This window comes from Marmota flaviventris, chromosome 2 (assembly GCF_047511675.1).
Source record: "Marmota flaviventris isolate mMarFla1 chromosome 2, mMarFla1.hap1, whole genome shotgun sequence".
NCBI classification, from domain to species: Eukaryota; Metazoa; Chordata; class Mammalia; order Rodentia; family Sciuridae; genus Marmota; species Marmota flaviventris.
Window position 1 is genome coordinate 23,345,114 of NC_092499.1, and position 23,434 is coordinate 23,368,547.

The 23,434-nt window shown below is 33.1% G+C and overlaps 1 protein-coding gene across 3 annotated transcripts in view; it reads left to right on the forward strand.

Moving 5' to 3' along the window:
* The window catches only part of Cep128 (centrosomal protein 128), a 393,967-nt gene extending 370,749 nt beyond the window's left edge, over positions 1-23,218 (forward strand). For all 3 annotated transcript variants that reach the window (XM_027931718.2, XM_071607633.1, XM_071607634.1), the window contains 2 exons: positions 13,062-13,170; positions 22,117-23,218. In XM_027931718.2, the coding sequence (XP_027787519.2) occupies positions 13,062-13,170; positions 22,117-22,244 (237 nt within the window). In that variant the 3' untranslated portion in view covers positions 22,245-23,218. The remainder of the gene's footprint in view (positions 1-13,061; positions 13,171-22,116) is intronic.
* The last annotated feature ends 216 nt before the right edge of the window (positions 23,219-23,434 follow it).

Below are 23,434 nucleotides of genomic sequence, written 5' to 3' on the forward strand. Positions count from 1 at the left end.
CAATAAAAAATTTTTTTAAAAAAATAAATAAATAAATAAAATTACATTTGCAGCTAAAGATAAAATCAGGCCTGGTTTGTAAGAGAGGCCAACACTTGGAAAAATGAGAAGCAAGTTTGAAAATTTGCAAAAGGTGATACAAGTATACGATAGACTCAGAAAGCATAGTTTTTGATGGTGTTATGCTGCATTAATACTACTTATACATTTTAAAACGTATTTCTATCTCAGTGACGAGTACATAGACTATCACTAAACATAGCAGAGGCTGCCCTGAAATAGTGTGGTAATCCAACACAAAACTCTTGGGAATATCACATATTTTGTAGTCTCTGCAGAGGAAACGTGAGAACCCATTTTTTCCAGTTGTAGACATGAGTGGTCATTTGCTTATATGTTTTTTTATGAAATCAATTACTTAAAGAGACTGAGAAGGAAATCAGCTTCAAAAGAAGCATGTGTTTAGGTACAGTGTGAGAAATCATTTCTTGGCTCTGTGGATAATCAGTAATCTGGTAAATCATCGACATGCTGAAGAAAATGCTACAAATAAGAGAAATTGAAACTCTTTCTACCAAGAGAAAAGATGTCCCATTTACTACAACATCAGTTTCATAAGACAGTATTTCAGCAAGTTATTAAATTTTCCCACAATTTTGTTAGAACAGAGTTCAAAGAAAAGGCACATTATAAGAACTGGAGTTGAGAGATTCTGCTGAGAACTGCACGTGGTTTCAGGAAATAAGTTAGTAAAGAATTCTTTTTAACTCAATAAACATACTGTAGCTTTGATGTTGCAAAACACTGTACTAACTATTGGGAGTGGAGATGGGGTATAGGCATATGAAGATGGAGAAAGCGTGATCTTGAAAGATGGAGAATAATTACTTAATCATCTTAATTCTAGCAGATAAATCTTGCATTATTGTTCTAGACCAGAAGTTAGCAAACTGCCCATGGGGTTAAATTTTGTCTACCAACTACTTTTGTAAATAAGGTCTATTAAAATACAATCTACCCACTTATTCACATGTTTTCTATGACTGCTTTTACACTGCTTAATTGTAGAATTAAGTAGTTGCAACAGAAACTATGGCCCACAAAGCCTGAAGTATTTATCTGACCATCTGTAGAGAAATTTACCAATACTTGGTCTAGAGAAAGGAAATTGGCAATCTTCTTTTATATATTATATGAAATATTTTCTTTTCCTTATTTACCAAATACTGTCCAAGCCCTTTGGAAAAGCATAAAAGTATCCATCCATTCAATATGTATTTGTTGAGTACCATCTATATGCCTGAAACATTCATGGCATAAAATGCTCACATCAGTGAGCCCTTTTGGAGTTCCTGTTCCAATCAGAGGATATTCGTGTTTGTTGTTATTTTCTGAATATTTATTGGGTTTCTACTAATACACAATGCACTGTGCTAGGGACTCAAGAGAATGGCATAAGAAAAATCACTGCCAAACCTTAGCAGTTTTAAAACCTTCACACAAACAATAGAAGTACAAAGGAGAAAAGGATAAATGTAATAAAGGTGACCCCAATAAACCTCTTTCATGGTTCAGAGAAAAGAAAGATGCTCACAAGGTTTTTGAAAAGAGATTTATAATGACAAAGTGCAGAGAAGTGTTTTATTCACATCTGAATTTGCAAAAGGTCCTTTGTTAGCATTTCAGTTGTAGAAGTCTGCCCATATTGCTGTTGACAGACAAATAATTGTTGGAATAGCAGAACTGTGTTGGCAGCTGGCTTCTTTCATGTTGTTGCTGTTTTTTAAAAAGCACTGAAACATCCAGCATGACCACACAGCCATTGGAGAGGACTGGCAAGTGGGCAAGTCAAGTTCTCTTTCAACCAAAGGCTGGAGCTGATCTCATTCACCAGGAATGAGATCACCAGAACACAAATGATCAGATTTCTAGAAACCTGTTGAGATTTTGAGCAGTGCACAAGAAACACAATTATAAGGGCATATTATAAAAATACAATAATATTATGTTGTATTAAGATGGCCAAGCTAATTGAACAAACCCTGATCTAAAAACTTAGATTTAGAATTCAGTTCAAAGCTGAATCTAACGCATTTTCACTGCCTCTCTGTAGACTACAGAAGCATTCATGGCCTCTTTTCCATCCGGCCTAATTGAGTTTCTGTAGGACATACAAGCTCCCTTGCCGTCCCAGCTGTTTCAAATAGAACAAAATGTCCCAAAGTCAGCCAGTAACACAGCATTGCTAATCTGAATTCACAGAGGAGCATGAGTTTGTCCAAGAAATCTCTATTTGTTACCTTTACCAGTACTAAATATATGGTTTTAATTAGCATTGGAATTTTTTAGTAAAATCACAGAAAGCAATTTTTTTCCTATTTTCCTTCCTCCTATAAGGAAAATCATGGTTTTTAACTTCTAGTTGAAGAGTTAGTATGCAGCTGCTTTAAAAAAATTTTTTAATTTGTTTTAATTATATATGACAGTAGAATCCATTTATGTACTTTGATATATTATACATAGATGGGATATTATTTCTAATTTTTCTGAGTGTACATGTTGCAGAATAATATTGGTCATGCAGTCACATATATACATACAGTAATAATGTCTGTTTCATTCTACTATCTCTTCTGTCCCCACATTCCCTCCATTTCCCTCCCATCACTCCCTCTACCTAATCTAAGGTAACACTATTCTTCCCTAGTACCCCCCACCTTATTGTGAAATAGTATCCACATATTAGAGAAAACACTCGGCCTTTGGTTTTGTGGGATTGTCTTATTTCTTTTAGCATAATATTCTCCAACTCCAACTATTTACTGGCAAATGCCATAATTTTAGTCATCTTTTTAGCTGAGTAATATTCCGTTGAGTATATATACCACATTTTCTTTTTCCATTCATCTATTGAGGGACACCTAGGTTGATTCCATAGTCTAGCTCTTGTGAATTGAGCTGCTATAAATATTGATGCTGCTATAAATATAGTATGCTGATTTCAAATCCTTTGAGTATAAACCAAGGAATGGGATAGCTAGGTCAAATAGTGATTCTATTCCCAGTTTTCCAAGGAATCTCCATAGTGCTTTCCATATTGCCTGCACCAATTTGCAGTCCCACCAGCAATGCATGAGTGTACATTTTCGCCAACATTTATTGTTGCCTATATTCTTGATGATTGCCATTCTGACAGGAGATAAAATCTTAGAGTAGTTTAGATTTGTATTTCTCTAATTGCTAGAGATGTTGAACACTTTTTCATATATTTATTGATTTATTGTATTTCTTCTGTAAAGTATCTGTTCAGTTCCTTAGCCCATTTATTGATTGGGTTATTTATTGTTTTCTTATCAGCAAACTTGGTGTTAAGTTTTTTGAGTTCTTTATATATCCTAGAAATTAATGCCTTATCGGAGGTGTGTGTGGTGAAGATTTTCTCCCAATCTGTAGGCTCTCTCCTCCCTTTATTGTTTCCTTTGCTGAGAAAAAGCTTTTTAATTTGAATCCATTCCATTTATTAATTCTTAATTTTACTTCTTGTGTTTTAGGAGTCTTGTTAAGGAAGTCAGATCCTAGGCCAACAGGGTGAAGATTTTGGCTTATTTTTTCTTCTATTAGGTGCAGCGTCTCTATTCTAGTGCCTAAGACTTTGATTCACTTTGAGTTGATTTTTGTGCAGGGTGAGAGATAGAGGTTTAATTTCATTTTGCTACATATGGATTTCCAGTTTTGCCAGCACCATTTGTTAAATAGGCTACCTTTTCTCCAGTGAATGTTTTTTGGCATTTTTGCAACTGCTTTTTAACAAAGCAGATGCTGCACAGGGTAAGATGAAGTGGGTGAGGATGTCTGGATAATGGCTTTCAGCAGCATTTATGAAGACAGAGATTGCAAAGTCCTTTGTTGTATTTGTTTGAGGTAAGCACATGTGCGATATAAGTAAATGTTTGTCCCTGGAAGTCATTTCTCCCTCATTAAATCTCTCTATGATATATTTATGCCTTGCTTATAGCAATTAATGGCTTTTACCACTTTCTCTCTCAAGTCAGCTATTTCTAACTTAAATCTCCGACAGTGGCTTTGAAAACACACTACACATAACTCCTAGTGAAACTCAAGATTGTAGGTGATGCATAAACATTTTTTATTTTAATGACTATAAAAATATATCAGTAGTGTATTATTCATGTAATTTTACAGATATTTCTTGGAAACAATAGTAGCAATCTTGGGGGAATTTGATGGAGCATTAACCTTATAATACCCCAATTATCTTATTTATAGCCTCTGTTCTCCATGCTCTGATAAGAAATTATATGTGAACTAGTATGCAAATGTATCTCTGTGCTTCCCTCAATCCCAACCAATTTGTCATATTCTTTAGGCCTCTCTTATACAGAGATTAAAAGGTAAATTTGTGTGAGCTTATTAAAGAAAATATAGCTAGAATACCAAAGCTTAGGAAATGCTGTTTTCCTGGACAGTGTGGCATCTTTGATTCCAGAATACACAGAGAATCATACATGTTAAGTTGGTGATTTTTTAAAATAATATTTTTCTAGCTTCATGCTTTCTGGTATTCTAACAAAAATAAAAAATAGTTGTTTATTTTTCCAGCACACCCAAAACTTTGTAAGCAATCAAATCATGAAATCTAAACGGATTTTTGTTCTTTTGAAGTGAACAAGACTAACCTGCTGCCATAATGTTTAGTTGATTTCATCTTGTTCTTTACAAATCACCCAAAATATTGCCAACTGAACGGGGATTTTTTTTTCTTTTAATAAAAACTAAAAATAGTAATGGATTAGACTGATTATTAGGATCAGCATAAAACTTAGTTAAGCATATTAAGTTTTAAACCTAATGAGCTCCATTTTACCAACCCTTTTTCTCTTAACAAGTCACTAAATAAATTGCTCAACAGGGATATTAGAAAAGCAAAGATTGTGAAGAAATTCAGAGAGGCCATTTTTAATATCGAATGCAAAATTCTAGGTACTAAAAGTCTAAAACTATAAGGAATATTATTAAATTTATTAGTTTTTAATAGGCATGTAATTAATAATATATACACTCAAACAATCATCATTTCCTTTAAAATGCTCACTTTAAGAAAATAAGCAGTGTTTCAAATGAGGCCAGCATTTCTAAAACATCTTATGTTTCTGTCTTTAATTCAGTGGCACGATCTGTTGAGTGCTTTTGTTGGCAACAAATTTTTATCTACTGTTAGTAGATTTGGTTTTTGAAAATAAAGTCACATTAAGTAAAATCTGAAGTAGACAGAAAATACATGAAAATGGAATAAAGAGTTTTTTATTAGTGGTTTTCTAGAAATATAAAATTTTATACCATATAATACCAATTAGTAAGGATAAGTGTATTAGTATTATTAGAAAAACTACTGAGCTTCAGATGACCTGATCTAGCACAGTATTCTCATGAATGTTATTCTGGTGGATGAGTATTGCTTTGGGTTTATAGTATTATTGAATCAGTTGGCTTTCTTATGGTAAAGATGGTTAGCATGGTTTTAAGTGCTGCCTGTGCAGTATGTCTATCCAGACTGAATAGGTTGATAAAATGTAAAATGTTAGAGGACTTAAAGGAGATCTGATCCAGCCCCCTTAATTTCTTACATGAAGAAACAGGATGTGACAGTGTCTCCCATGTCCCAACTTCCACAATTGCAAATTGGAATTTCTATACTTTGATAAAGAGATGATCATATACATTATTGAATGACGAATGGATAGCAGAAGAAATCAGAAATGAAATAAAAAAATATGTAGAGGTAAGTGAGAACAGTGATACAACATATCAAAGTCTCTGGGACACTTTGAAGGCAATGCTAAGAGGAAAGTTCATTGCACTGAGCTCATTTATTAAAAGAATAGAAAGCCAACAAATAAATGACCTAAAAGACCTAGAAAAAAACAAATCAACACCAAAAGCAGTAGAAACAGGAAATAATTGAATCAGAGCTGAAATCCATGAAATTTAAACAAAATAAACAATTCAAAATAATTGACAAAATATAGAGTTGGTTCTTTGAAAAAAATACATAAAATTGATAAACCCTTAGCCCCGATAATGAAGAGACAGAGAGAAAAAACTCAAATTACTAAAAAAAATCATTATAAAAAGAGGAAATATCATAACAGACACTACTGAAATACAGAAGATAATCAGAAACTATTTTGAAAATTTATAGTCCAATAAAATAAAAAGTCTTGAAGACATCAACAAATTTCTAGAGACATATAAACTACCTAAACTGAATCAGGAGGACATATTTGAATAGATCAGTTTCAAGCAATGAAATAGAAGACACCATCAAAAGCGTACCAACCATGAAAAGCCCAGAACCAGACAGATTCTCAGCCGAGTTCTACCAGACCTTCAGAGAAGAATTAACACCAATACTCCTTAAATTATTCATGAAATAGAAAAGGAGGGAACCATTCTGAACTCATTCTGTGAAGCAGCTAGTATATCACCCTGATACCAAAACCAGACAAAGACACATCAAGGAAAGAAAACTTCAGACCAATGTCTGTTCATAGATGCAAAAATTCTCAATAAAATTCTGGCAAATTGCATACAAACATGTTAAAAAGATAAGGCACCACCATCAAATGGGGATCATCCCGGGGATGCAAGTTTGGTTCAACATACAGAAATCAATGAATGTAATTCACCACATCAAGACTTAAAGACAAGAATCACATGATTATCTCAATAGAAGCAGAAAAAGCAGTTGACAAAATGCAGCATCCTTCATGTTCAAAACAGTAGAAAAACATCATATCTTAATTTTGTAAAAGTTATATAGGCTAACCCAAGGCCAACATCATTCTAAGTGGAAAAAAAAAATTGAAAGCATTTCAAGAACTGGAACAAGACAAGGATGCCCTCTTTCACCACTTTTATTTAACATCATCATTGGAACTCCAGCCAGAGCAATTAGATAGGAAAAAGAAATTAAAGCGATAAGAATAGGAACAGAAGAACTCAAACTATCACTATTTGTTGATGGCATGATTCTATATTTAGAAAACCAAAAAAAGTCCAGCAGAAAACTCCTAGAACTAATAAATGAATTCAGCAAAGTAGCAGGATATAAAATGAACACCCATAAATTAAATATGTCCCTATACATCAATGATGAATCCACTGAAAGCGAAGTTAGGGAAACTACCCCATTCACAACAGCCTCAAATAAATAAATAAAATACTTGGGAATCAATCTAACCAAAGAGGCAAAAGACCTCTACAATGAAAACTATAGAACACTAAGGAAAAAAAAAATTGAAGAAGATCTTAGAAGACGGAAAGATCTCCCATTCTCTTGGATAGGCAGAATTAACATTGTCAAAATGGCCACACTCCTGTAGCGCAAGAAGTAAAATCAAGAATCAGAAAATGTGATGAAATCAAACTAAAAAACTTCTTCACAGGAAAGGAAACAACCAAGAATGTGAAGAGAGAGCCTACAGAATGGGAGAAAATCTTTATCACATGTACCTCAGATGTTTATAGCAGCTCAATTCACAATAGCTAAACTATGGAACCAACCTAGGTGCCCTTCAACAGATGAATGGATAAAGAAAATGTGGTGTATACATGCACAATAGAATATTATTCATCCTTAAAGATGAATGAAATTATGGCATTTGCTGGTAAATAGATGGAGCTGGAGAATATCATGCTAAGTGAAATAAGCCAATCCCAAAGACCCAGTGCCCTAATGTTTTCTCTGATATGCAGATGCTAATTCACAGTAAGGCTTATGGAGGCGGGAGGCATCTAGGGAAGAATAGACATAATTTGAACTAGACAGAGGGGGGAAGGGAGAGGTATGGATACGAAGGGTAGTAGAATGAATCTGACATTATTACCCTATGTGCATATATGATTTATATCATGTTCAACCAGAAGAATGAGAAATTATACTCCATTTATTTCTGATGTAGGCATTCTATTGTCATGTATAACTAATTAGAACAAATAAAAAGAAAAACATAACAAAAAAGAAATGATCATATGTGATGGAAAGATGGGAAGATGAAGGTAATCAAAGCCTCACCCTCATGGAGATTAAAATCTAACTTAGCGAGCATGCAGAATGAGTTACTAAGGGCAGATTTTAAGGCAACCATCTGCAAGGTTGAACTTTCAAGTAGGAATAAAGTTTGCTGAGAAAGAGGTTAAACTTGCTTGAGCATTGATAGAATATTGGGACTTCATAGTGAGCATAAATGGAGAGATGGTACATTGTTTGATGAGAGACAAATTCAAGAAAATATTTCTGCCACTGATTCAGAAATGCCTATGTGTTTTTTCTTTCTCTCCAGGGAAAGATTGGATAAATTAAAATTCATCAATTAAATGTATCATTTATCTTATAAACTTTGAACGTATAGTATTCCTGAGAGAAAAATATTTGGTGGGCATCCATAAATATTAATCATTAGATATCAGTTTAGCAAAGAAATATAGTCAGGTTGGAACAGATTTTAAGAAATTACAATGTGGGTTATGAAAGAGAAGTGGAAGAAGCCCAGTGAAAATATTAGAAAATGCAAGTTTCTTCATCCAATGGAATTTTTTCAGAGAATCCTGGCTAACTAGCTTGTTGAGACTTAAGACAGCAATAAAAATAGGTCCTTGTACTAAGGATATAAGAATTGGTAAAAGCAAAAGCTGAGTTTATTGAAATTGCAAAGACTCTTTCTTTTTAATAAATATTTCTTTTTTGTATTTAAGAATTTGATTCAACAACAGGCAAGAGTTAAAAAGGATATAATCACCTTCTAAAATTTACTTCTATAGAAATTCCACAGATTAAATAGCAATATAGAATTGGAGGAGATGAAAGTATTTTTTTCATATTCTAGAATACTGATTATGCAAAGAGATTATGAAATATATTTCTTTCAATGTTAATTTCTCTGGTTCTATTTCAAGGTAATATGGGGGATTCTGACAGTTCTTCGAAGATATAAAATGTTAGTACTGAAAGTTATATTAAAATTGAACCTCCTCATTTTCTATGTGTGAAAAAAAATAAATATGAGTAGTTGGATGATAAATAAATCAAACATTGTAAAAGAAAGGATAACAGCTTTAAGTGTATATTCACCTATTAACAAAGTATCAAAATATTTGAAGCAAAAATGGGTAGAGCCGAAAAGAAAAATAGACTAATCTGTAATTGTATTTGGAAATTTTGATATTCTTCTTTTAATCATTAACAAAATCATAAGAATAAAAATCAGTCCTGATATAGAAGTCTTAAACAACCAACAACACCTAATATTTTATATCAAACAACAACACCTAACTAATATTTATAGAGTAGTATCTCCACACACAATCGCTAATTGCACATATTTTTCAAGTACATATTGAACATTCTCCAAGACAGGATATATTCTGAGTGATAAAAATTCAGTAAATTTAAGAAGATTGAAATGATATGTTGTTTTCCTACACGGGAATGAAACCAGAAATTGAAAGATATCTAAGGTATTCCCAAATATTTAGAAATTAAAGAGCTTATTTTTAAATTATCCAAGGATAGGTGAAGAAAGAAAAGCAAAGGAAATATAAATATTTAACTATATAAAAATAAAAACACAACTTATGAAAATCTGTGGGGAACAACTAAAAAGTGATCAGAGGAAAATTGGTAGCATCACATATGTATACTACAAAAGAAGAACGATCTGAAGTCACCAATCTAAACTTCCATCATAAAAAATTAGAAAACAAAGAGCAAATAACACACAAAGTATGTAACAATAAGGAAGGAATAAAACAGAAATCAATGAAATAAAAAGCAAATAAATAAAAAAAATAAATTAAACCAAAGCTGGTTTCCTTGAGAAAAATTTATAAAATTAAAAAAAAAAACAACTAAATAGACTGAATAGAAAGAATATACAAATGGCTAAGTTTAGGAATGAAAAAGGTACATTAATAGAAATCCTTATGACCTTAAAAGTATAAACAGGTAATATTATGATTCACTTTATGTATGACAATTTAAACAAAATGAAATGAATATGAATAAACAGCCTTAAAATGTATTATTCAGAAATCCTAGTTCTAGTAATCTATATTAAATATATAAAATTTGAACATAGCTTTTTTTTACCAAGATGTTTACCAAATGGTTACTTACAGTAGGAAAAAAAAAAGCTGGAATCAACCTTAAGTTTATGACAGTAAATTTATAAAATATACTATGATGTAACTGTGATGATGACAATTGAAAATTTCCCATATAGTGTTATATGGAGGGGCTGGGAATAGCATGTAAGGCACGTGTTAAGTGAGAGAAAGAGACAAAGAGCAGGAAACAAAATATTCAACAAATGGTTTATAAAATGGTTTATAAATAGATATTTATAAACCAAAACTGGAAAATTATACTCTTAAATTGGGTTAATAAGCTAATTTGATGGATTTTTTTTTCTTCTAAATGTTTTATTGTATTTTCCAAATTGGCTAAGGAATGAAATATGTCAGTGCCTTATTTTAGCCTTGTATTCCCAGAAGCTGGTTTTATCATTAAATATATATTATTTTTGTAAAATGGAAAAGATATAACCTGTGTTTTGATGCCAGTTGATTTTGTTTTAAATTTTAGAATCAAGCCATTGAGGAAAAATGAATATTATTTAATTATCTTCATTATTCCTCCAGTAGACACATTTGAGGTCATCATACAGGAGCTTCTCCATGAAAATGCCCAATCTGCAGTCTACCCTTTCTCATCTTTCCAGTTCCAGTGTCAGTGGGCAAAATGTGTATTTGCTTTCTCTTGCTTTCTCTTGTCTTTCTCTTCTCTTATCATGCCATAGTCATCAAAGCATCTTTTAGTGGGAAACCATATCATTACACTTTTTTTGTGTGTGTGCTTACAGACTAAACCATGATTTAGTGGCGTTCTCTAGCATTAGTGGAGACCATCACCTTCCTTTCCATTTATGCATTTTCCAACTCCAGCTAGGCGTTTAGTATCCACATCTGAACTACCACGATTACTAGCTTGTCTGACTCTAATTTCCCCTGGTTGTTGGAGTATTTAAAGGTGGTTGTTGGAGTATACTTGAGACACAATTTCTTTCCCAGAAATCCTACAGTGAGCAGCACCTATTTCTAATGAAATCCCCATAATGTGTTAGCACTAAAAAAAAAAAAAAAAAAAAAATCACGTGGTTGAAAACCTCAGGATCTGCATCTTATGTAGAACTAAATTTACCTTAATACATAAAGGCTAAAAGGCTAAGATCTTCAACCATCTGAGGATTATATACATGCCTTTTTTGCTCAAAATAAATTGCCCTTTTACAAATATGTACAAACTTCTTTTTGCCTTTCTTGGTGACAAAAAATTAAGAAGTTGGTAGCTGGTGCAGAGAATGACACCTAATTCATCAAGCTACCTGAGGCCTTACTAGGTGGGGACCATGTTTTGAGGAATCTTTTAGAGCCACCTTTTGCTATGTAATCATTAGCAAAATTCTTGATCTCTTCCACTCTCCAGACTCACAGTTATCCCCAGTTACAGCCTTTTAATTGGTATTCCCACCTCAACACTTTCCCACTCCAATATGTTCCACACATAGGTCAAAGTAATCTTTGAAAATGTAACTCAAAGCTATTATTCTACTTTTTAAAACTCTTGATTGCCTTCTGATTGTATTTAAGAAAAAAAGTCCCAAATCTTAAACATGGCCTTTACCCACGTCTGGACCTACTATGACCACCTTCCTCTGCAGAGGCTCAGTATTCCTAATCCATGAGGTCTTCCATGTGTTCTTCAAACACACCAACTCTTTTTCACTTCAGTACTCACATGGTCTGTGACATCATTCCCTGCTTCCCTACTTCCCTTTTAGTTTTCCCATCCCTACCCATAAGCTTCCCCTTAGGTGACTCACTGATTTCATACCCAGCATTGAAATACTGCCTTCAGTATCAATTTCCAGAAGGATCTCTTTGGATCTCAAGTCTAAATTGGCATATTCCTATTATTTCTTGCTCTTATAGCAATTATCACAATTTTTAATAATGTATTTTGTGTAATTTGTTATACCTTTCTCCCCTGCCAGCCTTAAGGTTTCCTGATCATATACCCCAATGTCTTGTTTGTTCTTTGTTCAGTACATAATATGTATCCAATAAATTATTATTAAATGAATGAATAAAAGAAAGAAAAAAGAATAATAAATAATTAGAAAAAAAATCATGAGAAAACTGCTATTATTTTACTCTTTATTAATGTATATTAAATCACCCACTTTAATCTGCTTAATTAGTAAACTTATTTAAAATTGTAATCATCTTTTTCAGCTAAGATTTGGGTAGAAGGACACATTCATACAACACATGAAAAGAGAGACCTTTTGTGTGGTCATTTTTGTTTGTCTTAAACTTTTGCTGAATGTGTAAGAAGATTAATCATAATGGAAGGCAGGCCAGCTAAATGTATTTAAAAATATCAAATTATTTTTATTGACTCAGTGTTTCCACCTAAGAATTTGTCATAAGGAATAGACCTAAATATGGAAAAGGTTATATATTTAAAGATATTTCTCACAGTGTTATTTATAGGAGTAAGACACTGGAAACCACCTAAATGCCAAGTAAAATAATGGCTGAGCAAAACTTGTTACATCCACCAGATAGCATATGAGTAATCACTGAGCTGAAGGTTAGGATAATATAATGACTCCCAAAATGTTTATAGAGTAAATGTAAATAACACAATTTTATAACCGTGTTTATAAATCCTATTCATAGAGGTAAAAAAAAAAAGACTGGAAAGAAATATGTCATGCTGCCATAGCAATGAGTGATTTCTTTTTTTAGTATATTTTCTTTAATATATATTTTATTTTTTTCAAAGATTATAATTGTATTAAACTATTCACATGTAATATAGTTTGCATATTGAGATTCTGTCTCGGTTTCAGTACATTTGAGCCTTGGTCCTTACATTTTGTAATAACTGAACCAAAATGTCCTGCTTTCTTTCTTAGGATGACAGAAGCTTTGTCGAAGATTCCCATGCTCATGGATTAGTTCACTCATCTTCTTGGCAGGATTACAGTCGCTTCCTGTCTAGTCCACGATTTTCACACTTGAGCCGTAAGTAATAAAGTCCTGTACCAGTTCTCAAATTGGATTTAAGAAAACGCAACTCATGAGAAAATTAAACTTCAGGACTAGTACATGATCATAATATTCATGTGCTAAGTTTGAGAAAATTTTATCATGAATCATACAAATAATCACCCCAAGTACCTTTATAATATTCCCCAATTTGCTTTAAAAATATATATATAGAGAGAGAATATATATAAAAATATATATAGAATATATATATGAATATATATATTTATATAATCTCTTTTTTAGATCTTACACTTCTCAGAAAAGTCAAATCACCCCAGGTAAAATGTTAATTAAGCAAAATTTTTTGTTTGGATATTGTTAATAACTATAAATTGAGTAAAAGAACTTATTTTTATATAAGTTCAAATTTTATAAATTTTATAAAATTCAAATCATCAAAAGGAAGATTTTTTGCATATAACTCATCAGAAATATGTGATCTTGTACAAAGAGTTAGACTATGTATGAAAGCCATTACCCACTAGAATTCACTCTGTGAATACTCAGTGAATGCCAATAAACTGTCCTCAGCAGCCTAAGCAAGGTATGAGTCCCATGGTTCAGAATACTGTCTTCCACCTTCAATGCCTCCTCTCCTTCTCTTTCTATGCCTGTTCTTCAGCTTTCAGCTTATGTGAAATGTTCTTAAAGAAGGCATTAGAGTTTAGTTTTGAAAGTGATTTCTATTATAAGACCACCATGTGTTACAATTTTCCTTTAAAATATTCCTCAGAATAATAATTATAAAGCCCCTTGATGTTTGAGTGACTTTTGTTTACTGTTTGTTTCCTCCACCAAAGAGTGAACTCATTGAAGATAGGAGAGTACCTATTTTGTTCACCACTGTTTAGCACTCTACATTGTACTTGGCACACAGTTTTTACCAATTAATATTCAGTAACATTAGATGAACATGCGTTTAAGTCCACTATTATCTAAACTATTGGAATTTCAATATTATTTAATGGATTCTTATTTACATAATAATGTACTTGTTTAGTTTACCATGGGTCTGAAATGTTGTGCATTGAATTTGATAATTCTGTCATTTAAAATAGCTGGATAGTTAGAAAATAATGTACCAAAATAAGTCACAAGAAATAGGTCAAATCCAAAGGTGATAACTCTCATTTTTGCTGATTAATATTCATGGATTCATTAAATAAATATTTATCAGTTTCTGGTAAATGGTTTTGTCATCATTATATCATGATTATTTTATTCCGAAAGCTAAGCATTTTTCTTTCCTGTTCTAATCATTTTACCAAGTGATTTCATATCCACATAAACTCACTGCTATTCTAATCTGGCAGCACTTTTCAATATGGATTGTATCTCCAGTTAGAAATGGCACCTCAGAATCTGATAGGCAAGAATTTTTATCTCTCATGTTAAGCCATGGAAAACTTCCCAGATCTATTTAGTATAATGAAACATGGAAGAGGAGAGTAAGAAGTAATGACAGTTGAACATCAGAAAATTTCATCAATTATGACATTTGAGAGCTTGTAGATAAAAACAGCACCATGACAGAACATGGAGGTCATTTTTCTCCTGATGTTTCATTTTGGTATTGTGACTTTGATAAGGCCCTAAAAAGGCACCTAGATGGAAGTGGTTAGAAGACATTAAGTAGAAAGCATCAAGATTTGTGGAATTTTAGGCAAAGAAAGAAAATATATTCAACTGTCTAAACATTTTATGGCCAGCTTTGGTAATTTTTCAAATTAAGATATATTTCTCACAGGCATCCATAAGTCTCTATATAAATCTACTGGCTCATTTATTGATTGGGTTATTTGGTTTTTTGGTGTTAAGGTTTTTGAGTGCTCTATCTGATGTGCTTATAGTAAAGATTTGCTCCCATTCTGTAGGGTCTCTATTCACCTCACTGACTGTTTCTTTTGCTGAGAAGAAGCTTTTTAGTTTGAATCCATCCCATTTATTGATTCTTGGTTTTAATTCTTGTGCTATAGGAGTCTTACTAAGGAAGTGGGGCCTAATTCGACATGATAGAGATCTGGGCCTACTTTTTCTTCCATTAGGCACAAGGTATCTGGTTTAATTCCTAAGTCCTTGATCCACTTTGAGTTGAGTTTTGTGCATGGTGAGAAATTAGAGTTTTAATTTCATTTTGTTACATGTGGATTTACAGTTTTCCTAGCACCATTTCTTGAAGAGGCTATCTTTTCTCCAACATATGTTTTTGGTTCCTTTGTCTAATATGTAATTATGTGGGTTTTTCTCTGTGTCCTCTATTCTGAACCATTGGTCTATAGGTCTATTTTGGTGCCAATATCATGCTGTTTTTGTTACTGTTGCTCTGTAGTATAGTTTAAGGTCTGGAATATTAATGTCACAAACTTCACTCTTCTTGGTAAGGATTGCTTTGGCTATTCTGGGTCTCTCATTTTTCCAGATGAATTTCATGATTGCTTTTTCTATTTTTATGAGGAATGTCATTGGAATTTTGATTGGAATTGCATTTAATCCATATAGTGTTTTTGGTAGTACGGTCATTTTGACAATATTAATTCTGCCTATCCAAGAACAAGGTAGATCTTTCCTTATTCTAAGGATTTTTAAAATTTCTTTCTTTAACATTCTGTAGTGTTCATTGTAGAGGTCTTTCACCTCTTTCGTTGATTCCCAAGTATTTTATTTTATTTTTTTAAGGATATTATAAATGGGGTGGTTTTCCTAGTTTCTCTTTCTGAGGATTTTTCACTGATGTACAGAAATGCCTTTGATTTATGGGTATTGATTTTATATCCTGCTACTTTGCTGAATTCATTTATTAGTTTTAGAAGATTTCTTATGGAGTCTTTTGGGTCTTCTAGGTATAGAATCATATCGTCAGCAAATAGTGATAATTTGAGTTCTTCTTTTCCTATCTATATCCCTTTAATTTCTTTCATCTGTCTAATTGCTCTGGCTAGAGTTTCAAGGACTATAGGAACTGAACAGACACTTCTCAGAAGAGGATATACAATCAATCAACAGATATTTTAAAAAAATGTTCAACATCTCTATCAATTAGAGAAATGGAAATCAAAACTACTCTTAAGATTTAATCTCACTTCAGTTAGAATGACAACTAAGATTTAATCTCACTCCAGTCAGAATGACAGCTATCAAGAATATAAACAACCATAAGTGTTGGCGAGGATGTGGGAAAAAAATGCACACTGATACATTGCTGGTGGTACTGCAAATTGGTGCAGCCAATCTGGAAAGCAGTATCAGATTCCTTGGAAAACTTGGAATAGAACCACCATTTGACCCAGTAATCCCACTCCTCGGTTTATACCCAAACAACTTAAAAACAGCATAATACAGGGACACAGCCACATCAATGTTTATAGCAGCACAATTCACAATAGCTAAATTGTGGAACCAACCTAGATGCCCTTCAGTACATGAATGGATGGGGCAACTTTGGTATATATACACAATGAAATATTACTCAGCATTTAAGGAGAATAAAATCATGGCATTTGCAGGTAAATGGATGGAGTTGGAGAATACAATGCTAAGTGAAGCAAGCCAATCCCAAAAAACCAAAGGCCAAATGTTTTCTTGATATGAGGATGTAGACTCATAATGACAATGAATGGGGAGCATGAGAGGAATGGAGGAACTTTGATAGGACAAAAAGGGCAGGGGGGAGGGGAGGGGGCATGAGGGTAGGAAAGATGGTGGAATGAGTTCGACATCATAAATCTAAGTACATGTATGAAGACACAAATGGTGTGAAAATACTTTGTGTACAACCAGAGACTTGAAAAATAGTGCTCTATATGTGTAATGTGAAATGAATTGCATTCTGCTGTCATATATAACAAATTAGAACAAATAAATAATTTAATAAAAACAAAATCTCAAAAAGAAATAAAACTAAGAAAAGGGAAAACTATCATGGAGAACATAATTTGAATGAGAAAATATTTATTGCACTGTAAAATTTGACTGAAAAAATTAAAAAGTTAAGACTCATTTAATGAATCATTTAATTATGTTATTGACTAATTCTGTCTTCTGTGTCACTCTTCTTTTGTTGACAAGTTTGTTTTAGGATTTATCTTCTAAGCCTCTTACCATATTTTAAAAAATACTCTTCAAAATTGAGTCACAGCCACCTTATTATTAATTATTATTAACTAATTAAATTAATTTATTTCTAGAAATCAGATTCATTCTTATTTACTTTTCTGATGAACCTTGAATTTTTTGTTTTTAATAATTTTTTGTTTTTAATAATGTAACTGTTGGGAAATTAGGATCACCTTGAATATTTCTATTTTTGTAACACAAACAAATTTAGCTTAATCATAGAAATTGTCCTATAACTTTTCTTTAATCTTCTGTAAACCTCCTACATTAAAAAGAAATGTCAAGGGCTATGGTTGGTTGTAGCTCAGTAGTAGAGCACTTGTCTAGTACATGTGAGTCACTGGGTTCAATCCTCAGCATCACATAAAAGTAAATAAACAAGAGTATTATGTCTATAACTAAAAAGTAAAAACAATAAGAAAGAAATGCAAAACCAACAAAGAGAAAAATGGAATCTATAGCTAAAGATAATACAAAGGAGGTACCCTTGAAGAGATCAGAGAAAATATTAGATCCATTAAAAATAAAAGCAATTATATTATGAAAAAGGAACATATAGGAAAGAGGTCTCAGAATTTTAAAATGATTGCCATGAAGACCAAATAACAAAACAACAAAAAAAAAAAAAGAAAAACTTGGAAATGTGGAAAATAAAAATCAAGAAAACCACAAAGAAAGTTAAAAGAAAAAAAAAAAAACATAGGACAGTAGAAAATTTTTTAAAAAGCCATTTCAAGAGGGACAGTCCATGATCAATGGAAGTCCAGTATGAGAGAACAAAGGAAACAGCAGAAGGCTAGGAGTGGCCAGGGTAAAGGGCTCCTCCAACAAGTAGCTGCTGCACAAATGTCATCCTGAGGTTGACGCCTATGCTTCTTGCATCCCATGCCTTTCTCTTTCTTGTTTCACCCCTTTCTTTTGTGGGAGCACATCAAAGAAGGGGAGGTGAATGTTTTCAGTCTTCATATTTCTGAAAATAGATTTCTTCTCTTTATACTCGGTTAATACTAGCTGGCTATGAAATTCTAGTTGAAAATTATTTTCCTTCTGAGGACTTTGAACAGTTATCTTCCAAAATTCAGTGATGGTGTTGAAAAACCACATGTATTTGACTCCCATTCTTTCCAAATGATCTTCTCTGGCCCTCCTGTAGCCTCTCACTCCCTTCCCACTCCTGGGAACTTGTAGGAACTGTTCTCTTCAACCTTAATGAGTTTGCGATGCTGTGCCTCTGTGTGGTCTTGTTTTATTCCTTCTTCTAGATACTTGTTGGCGGGGCCCTTTAATCTGGACACTCATGTTCTTAAATTCTCCCATATTAAGGGGAAAAAGGAGAGATTATATTGAGAAAATCTTTAGGAAATAAACAAATTGTCTGGTATAGTTGAGCACTTAGAAAAAAGATAAACTACAAAAAGACACAAAAATCTAATTGAGATATTAAAAACAATTAAGATAGTCACAGAAAAGAGGAAATAAAAAATAAAATTAAAACATGAGTCAGTTAATAAGTATAGGGAGAAAATGAATAAGAAACATTGTCACAGAATGCCTTAGTCTTGTGTGAGCTGTATTTATTTACATATTCATAAAAATATAAACACTCAGTATTGACATAACTAAAAGTTTAGATGTAGCTATATTGGGAGGATGGGACTGAGGAGAAGTAGGTGGGTGTGGATAATGTCTAAAAATGATAAGTCAGAAAATAGCAATAAAGACTTATTTTTACAAAAATGAAGCAAATGCAGAAAATAAATCTAAAAGAGTTGGCTGAGGTTGACTCTGAGGAGAGACACTGTAAGATTAGCAGGGGTTGGGAGAGACTTCTGTTTTCTGTGTAACCCTTTGGTACTGTTAGATGTATATATATATACTTTGGCTAAAAACAAGTCTTATAAAGATAAATGATACTAAGAAAACCTGGGCCTGAACAGCAAATGTCTGATTTTCTTGTTAAATTCGAAATGGAATAAGAAGTCTGGCTTTGGACCAGCCATTTGGACCTATGCAGACCTCTGGCGAGTAGGCACTGACAGTCCTTAGGCAGATGTTCTTGGTGCATAGAACAGGCACCTCCTTCCTTAGGTTAGAACTGTGCTGTACCAGGCCCTTTTATCTATGCTCTGGACTCAGAGGCATTCATTCTGCTGACATAGGTACCCTGTCAAACTGTGACCAAACTAAAGCATAGAATCACTGACCATGGAAAAAACAAAGGAAATGGGAAAATACTGCATAATTTGTGGTCTCTGAAATGATCCAGCATTAATGAAAGTTTGTTTTAAGAAGTAATTTATGTCAGCTTTGTGTAGTTCAGGTCAATTCATGAAAAGGTAGATTCCTTCTGCCAGGAAGAAGGAAAGAAATGTATAAATTGTAAGTTTATATTACCATTGGAAATAGGAACACAGAAATCCATTATTTAAAGCCATGATCACTACCAAATTTATCCTGGCTGGCTAGAAGTTATGGCCATGAGTCAGGACACACTTTTAGAAGACTTGAATTCCATTACCTTTCGCCTGTAGACAGTGGGGGCTTAGTGAGAGAGGCTCATAATGTCAGCTTTTGAAACTGTCATTTTTATTTTTTATAAGTAGTGACTGACCACTAGTCTCCATGTATAGCTCCTTTTAAACTAAGGGAACACAACTCCAGGACAGGGCCTTTACTCTCAGGGATGGAACCAGTCTAAACTTGAACAAGATCTCTGTAGCAATCTGATGACCTCTAGAAATCTCCAGTCCTTTGAGACTAAGAAGTTTAATCTCTTTGGAATTAGTGTCTCCAAACCAAATTTTAAAATAAATGTAAATTGCAAATTTTCTGTAAGTCTAAAAATATTTTTAAAACTAATATTTATTAAAATAAATAAGTAAACCCAAAAAGAAAGATCTGTGATTTTTCATAGGGCAAAAATGTTATCTAAGAGTTACTGATGTTACAAGTGGATCATACATTTTATTTTAACTTGATATTTTTTGAAAAGCAAATCAGTGAAAGTTGCTTTAAACAAAAATTTCACTTCCTTACCTCAGTTTATATTGCTATAAAAAGAAAAGTTAGCATTCTCAATTTGTGTGTTTGAGGCGCCATTAATGGGAGTTTAAGTTTCTGGTCAAAAAACAATTTATCCACAGCAAGAAAAAAAAAATTATCCACTGCATAGGTCCAATGGCTATTTTCATTTCATTTTATAGTTCAAGGTCTACCTGACTAACCATGAGTATATAATTCTTAAGTAATTTGCTCTCAAATTGACATTTATGTGGTAAATGCCAATGATTTATGGCAATAAAAATGGAGGTACTGCCATGTATGTATATGTCAAAATAGTTCTACTGTCATGTATATCTAAAAAGATCAAATTTTTTTAAAGATGGAGGTACTGATAAGGTAAGGAAATCTATGTTTCAGATAGTTTTCACTGACAAGTTAAGTGCCAGATATTTTTAAATAATTGAATTATGATTATTGTGATTTGACAGGGTACTTTCTCTAGGTTCCCTCTAGAAGCAACTAAAAAATTAGCCATAGACTCCTCTTAAAAATCCCTTAAGTATATTCACTTGATCAACCAATATATATTGAGCCTTGTACACAAGGCTCTGTGTTTGCTTCTGGAGGAGATAATAATGAACAAGACAGACAAGGTCACCTCATCTCATGGTGAAACAGGTAGTCAACTAATAAGCAAATAATTTAAAATGGTGGTCGGTGCTGTAAAGGTAAAATGATGGAAGGTCCCTGGAACAGGACCACTACTTTTGATGGATGATCAGGGGGTGCCCCTCTGAGGAAGCTGCATTTGAGCTAAAACCTGAATGTCAAGAAGAACGAGCTAAGTTGATATTGGGTGGGAAAAGTCATTCTGATACGAGGAGTGGAAAGTTCAAACACCCAGAGAGGAAAGGAATATGGTCTGCTAGAGAGATGGAGCAACCAGAGAGACTGAGAGGATGCAGCCCTAGTGAGATGTTTGAGTTTTTCAAGTTCACTGGAAGGTAAGAGGCAAGGGTGAAGATGTTATGCAGGAGAATGGCATGACCTTGTTTACTTTTGGAAAAGAAAATTCTGATTGGGGTATGGAGAAAGGAGAGTAAAGAAGCAGGATTAAAAGAGGGAGAGAGAAAAACGGTGGCCTATGCTGAGATAATAATAATGGAGATGGGATAAAGCAGGACTTAGGTGAATTTGAGAGGTAGTACAAAATATCAGAATTTACTCTTAAATTGGATAGATAGATTAAGCAGAATAAAGGAAGAGAGGAACCAGCCTTTGAGAATTGGGTGGATGGGTGTATAGTTTTCTAAAGTGCAAGAAAGTAAGGGATGAACAGGCATTGAAAATAGAAATCAGGAGGAAAGATTTCAAATCAAAGCATTCAGAACTCAAAAGAGCAGTAAGAGGTAGCAGAAAAACAGTAAACCTAGATTCCAGATCTCCTAAGACAGAGCAGATAACAAAGAGGATTCTATGAAATAGGAAGCCCTTACAATTTTTCTCTTGAATTCAGTGTGTGTGTGTGTGTGTGTGTGTGTAAAGTCATTGTATTCTAACAGAGCACACATCTCCCACTCTCAGATACTCACAAATGAAAAACTGAAGTTTTTAAATCATGCAGATATGTGTTTTTGAAACATAATAACTGATTGTGTTAAAGGTCTATTATAGAATACAAAGTTTAATTGCAGAAAACTAGATTGAATATCATGATTAATTAAGTACCTTCTAAAATCAACTTTTTAGCCCTGGTTTTATATTCACACTGGTTTGTTTTTCTCTTTCCTTTAACCTTGCCAGCATTTACCAGAAGGACCGTCGCTCCAGATTCAGCTTCAGTGAAGGAAGATGCCGCAAGTTTACCAATGAATGGAACAAGTTCACAGTCCAAGAAGGAGGACTATGAGAATAAAAAAGGCAAAATGTAATTAGTAACTCCTTGGAGTGGTTTACAAATAATCACAGATCTATCCTTCTGTCATGTGGCCCAGGTCGTCTAACAGACAGACCTGTGGCTTTGGCTCTTTGGTATTACCAGATATGGACTAAAATGATAACACAGATAGTCTTTGTGAATGATATCACTTTAATCAATTCAAATAATAGTAAATATTCCCAATGTGCAGCTAACTTACTGGCAACTTACACCAGCAGAAAAAGTGATATTTTTCTCTTCACATTTTCCTTTTTAACATGCGGTCAGTCACAATTTCCTCACCAAAATTTGGATTTATAATTGATACCTTTCAAAAATAACTGGCTACAAAAGAGGAAAATACATTTCTTTTGAGGCAACAGTTGCCAGCACTTTAGATTCAGGGAGCATTTATATACAATTGATTTTTTTCTTAATGCTTTCTCCCTAATAAATTATCATGTGTTATAACATGTCATGGAGATAAGCATATATAATATTGGACAGTCCACTTTATAAAAGCTCAGGATTGTTATATCCATCATCTTAAAAGTCTACTACTACATATAATAGCAATGTAGAGTTTATAAATGATTTCTGAATTCTAGAGCACTATAAAGAGTTCATAGCACAATTTATTTATTTGCCTTTTGTGGCCAAATATTCCACTGTGATCACTCCAGTCATATCCTGGACCATCTTTTGTTTTTACTATGATCAGAATCTCAACACCAAATTTCTGTGCCCATGAGGTTCATTCTGCAAGAGTTTTCATATAATTTGGTACTGTCTTATCTGCTTTTCATGTCCGCTTTTCTCAACATTGATGTGTTTACAAGAACTTATCCCCTTTACAAACTGATCTACCAGGAGAAAGATTTATATTTAAATGCTAAATACTGATAAATATCTAGGAACTGAATCCTAGTGGCTCATGGTGGAAAGATTCTGTACAGAGACAAGGACAATAAAGCAATTCCTTTGTAATGTGTGTTACATTTTTTTGTTTGTTAAAATATATTTGCTTACTAGACTTCTCATATTCCATAAAGCTTCTATTTCCACTCAGCATGTTTTCTTAACTTTCCATAACTGAGGGTGCAGAAATTAGCACTCCCTTTCCCTGAACAGAAATGCAATTCTTATTATAGAAATGAAGATGTTGTATATCCAAAAATTAAATAACACAAACTTCATAGTCTC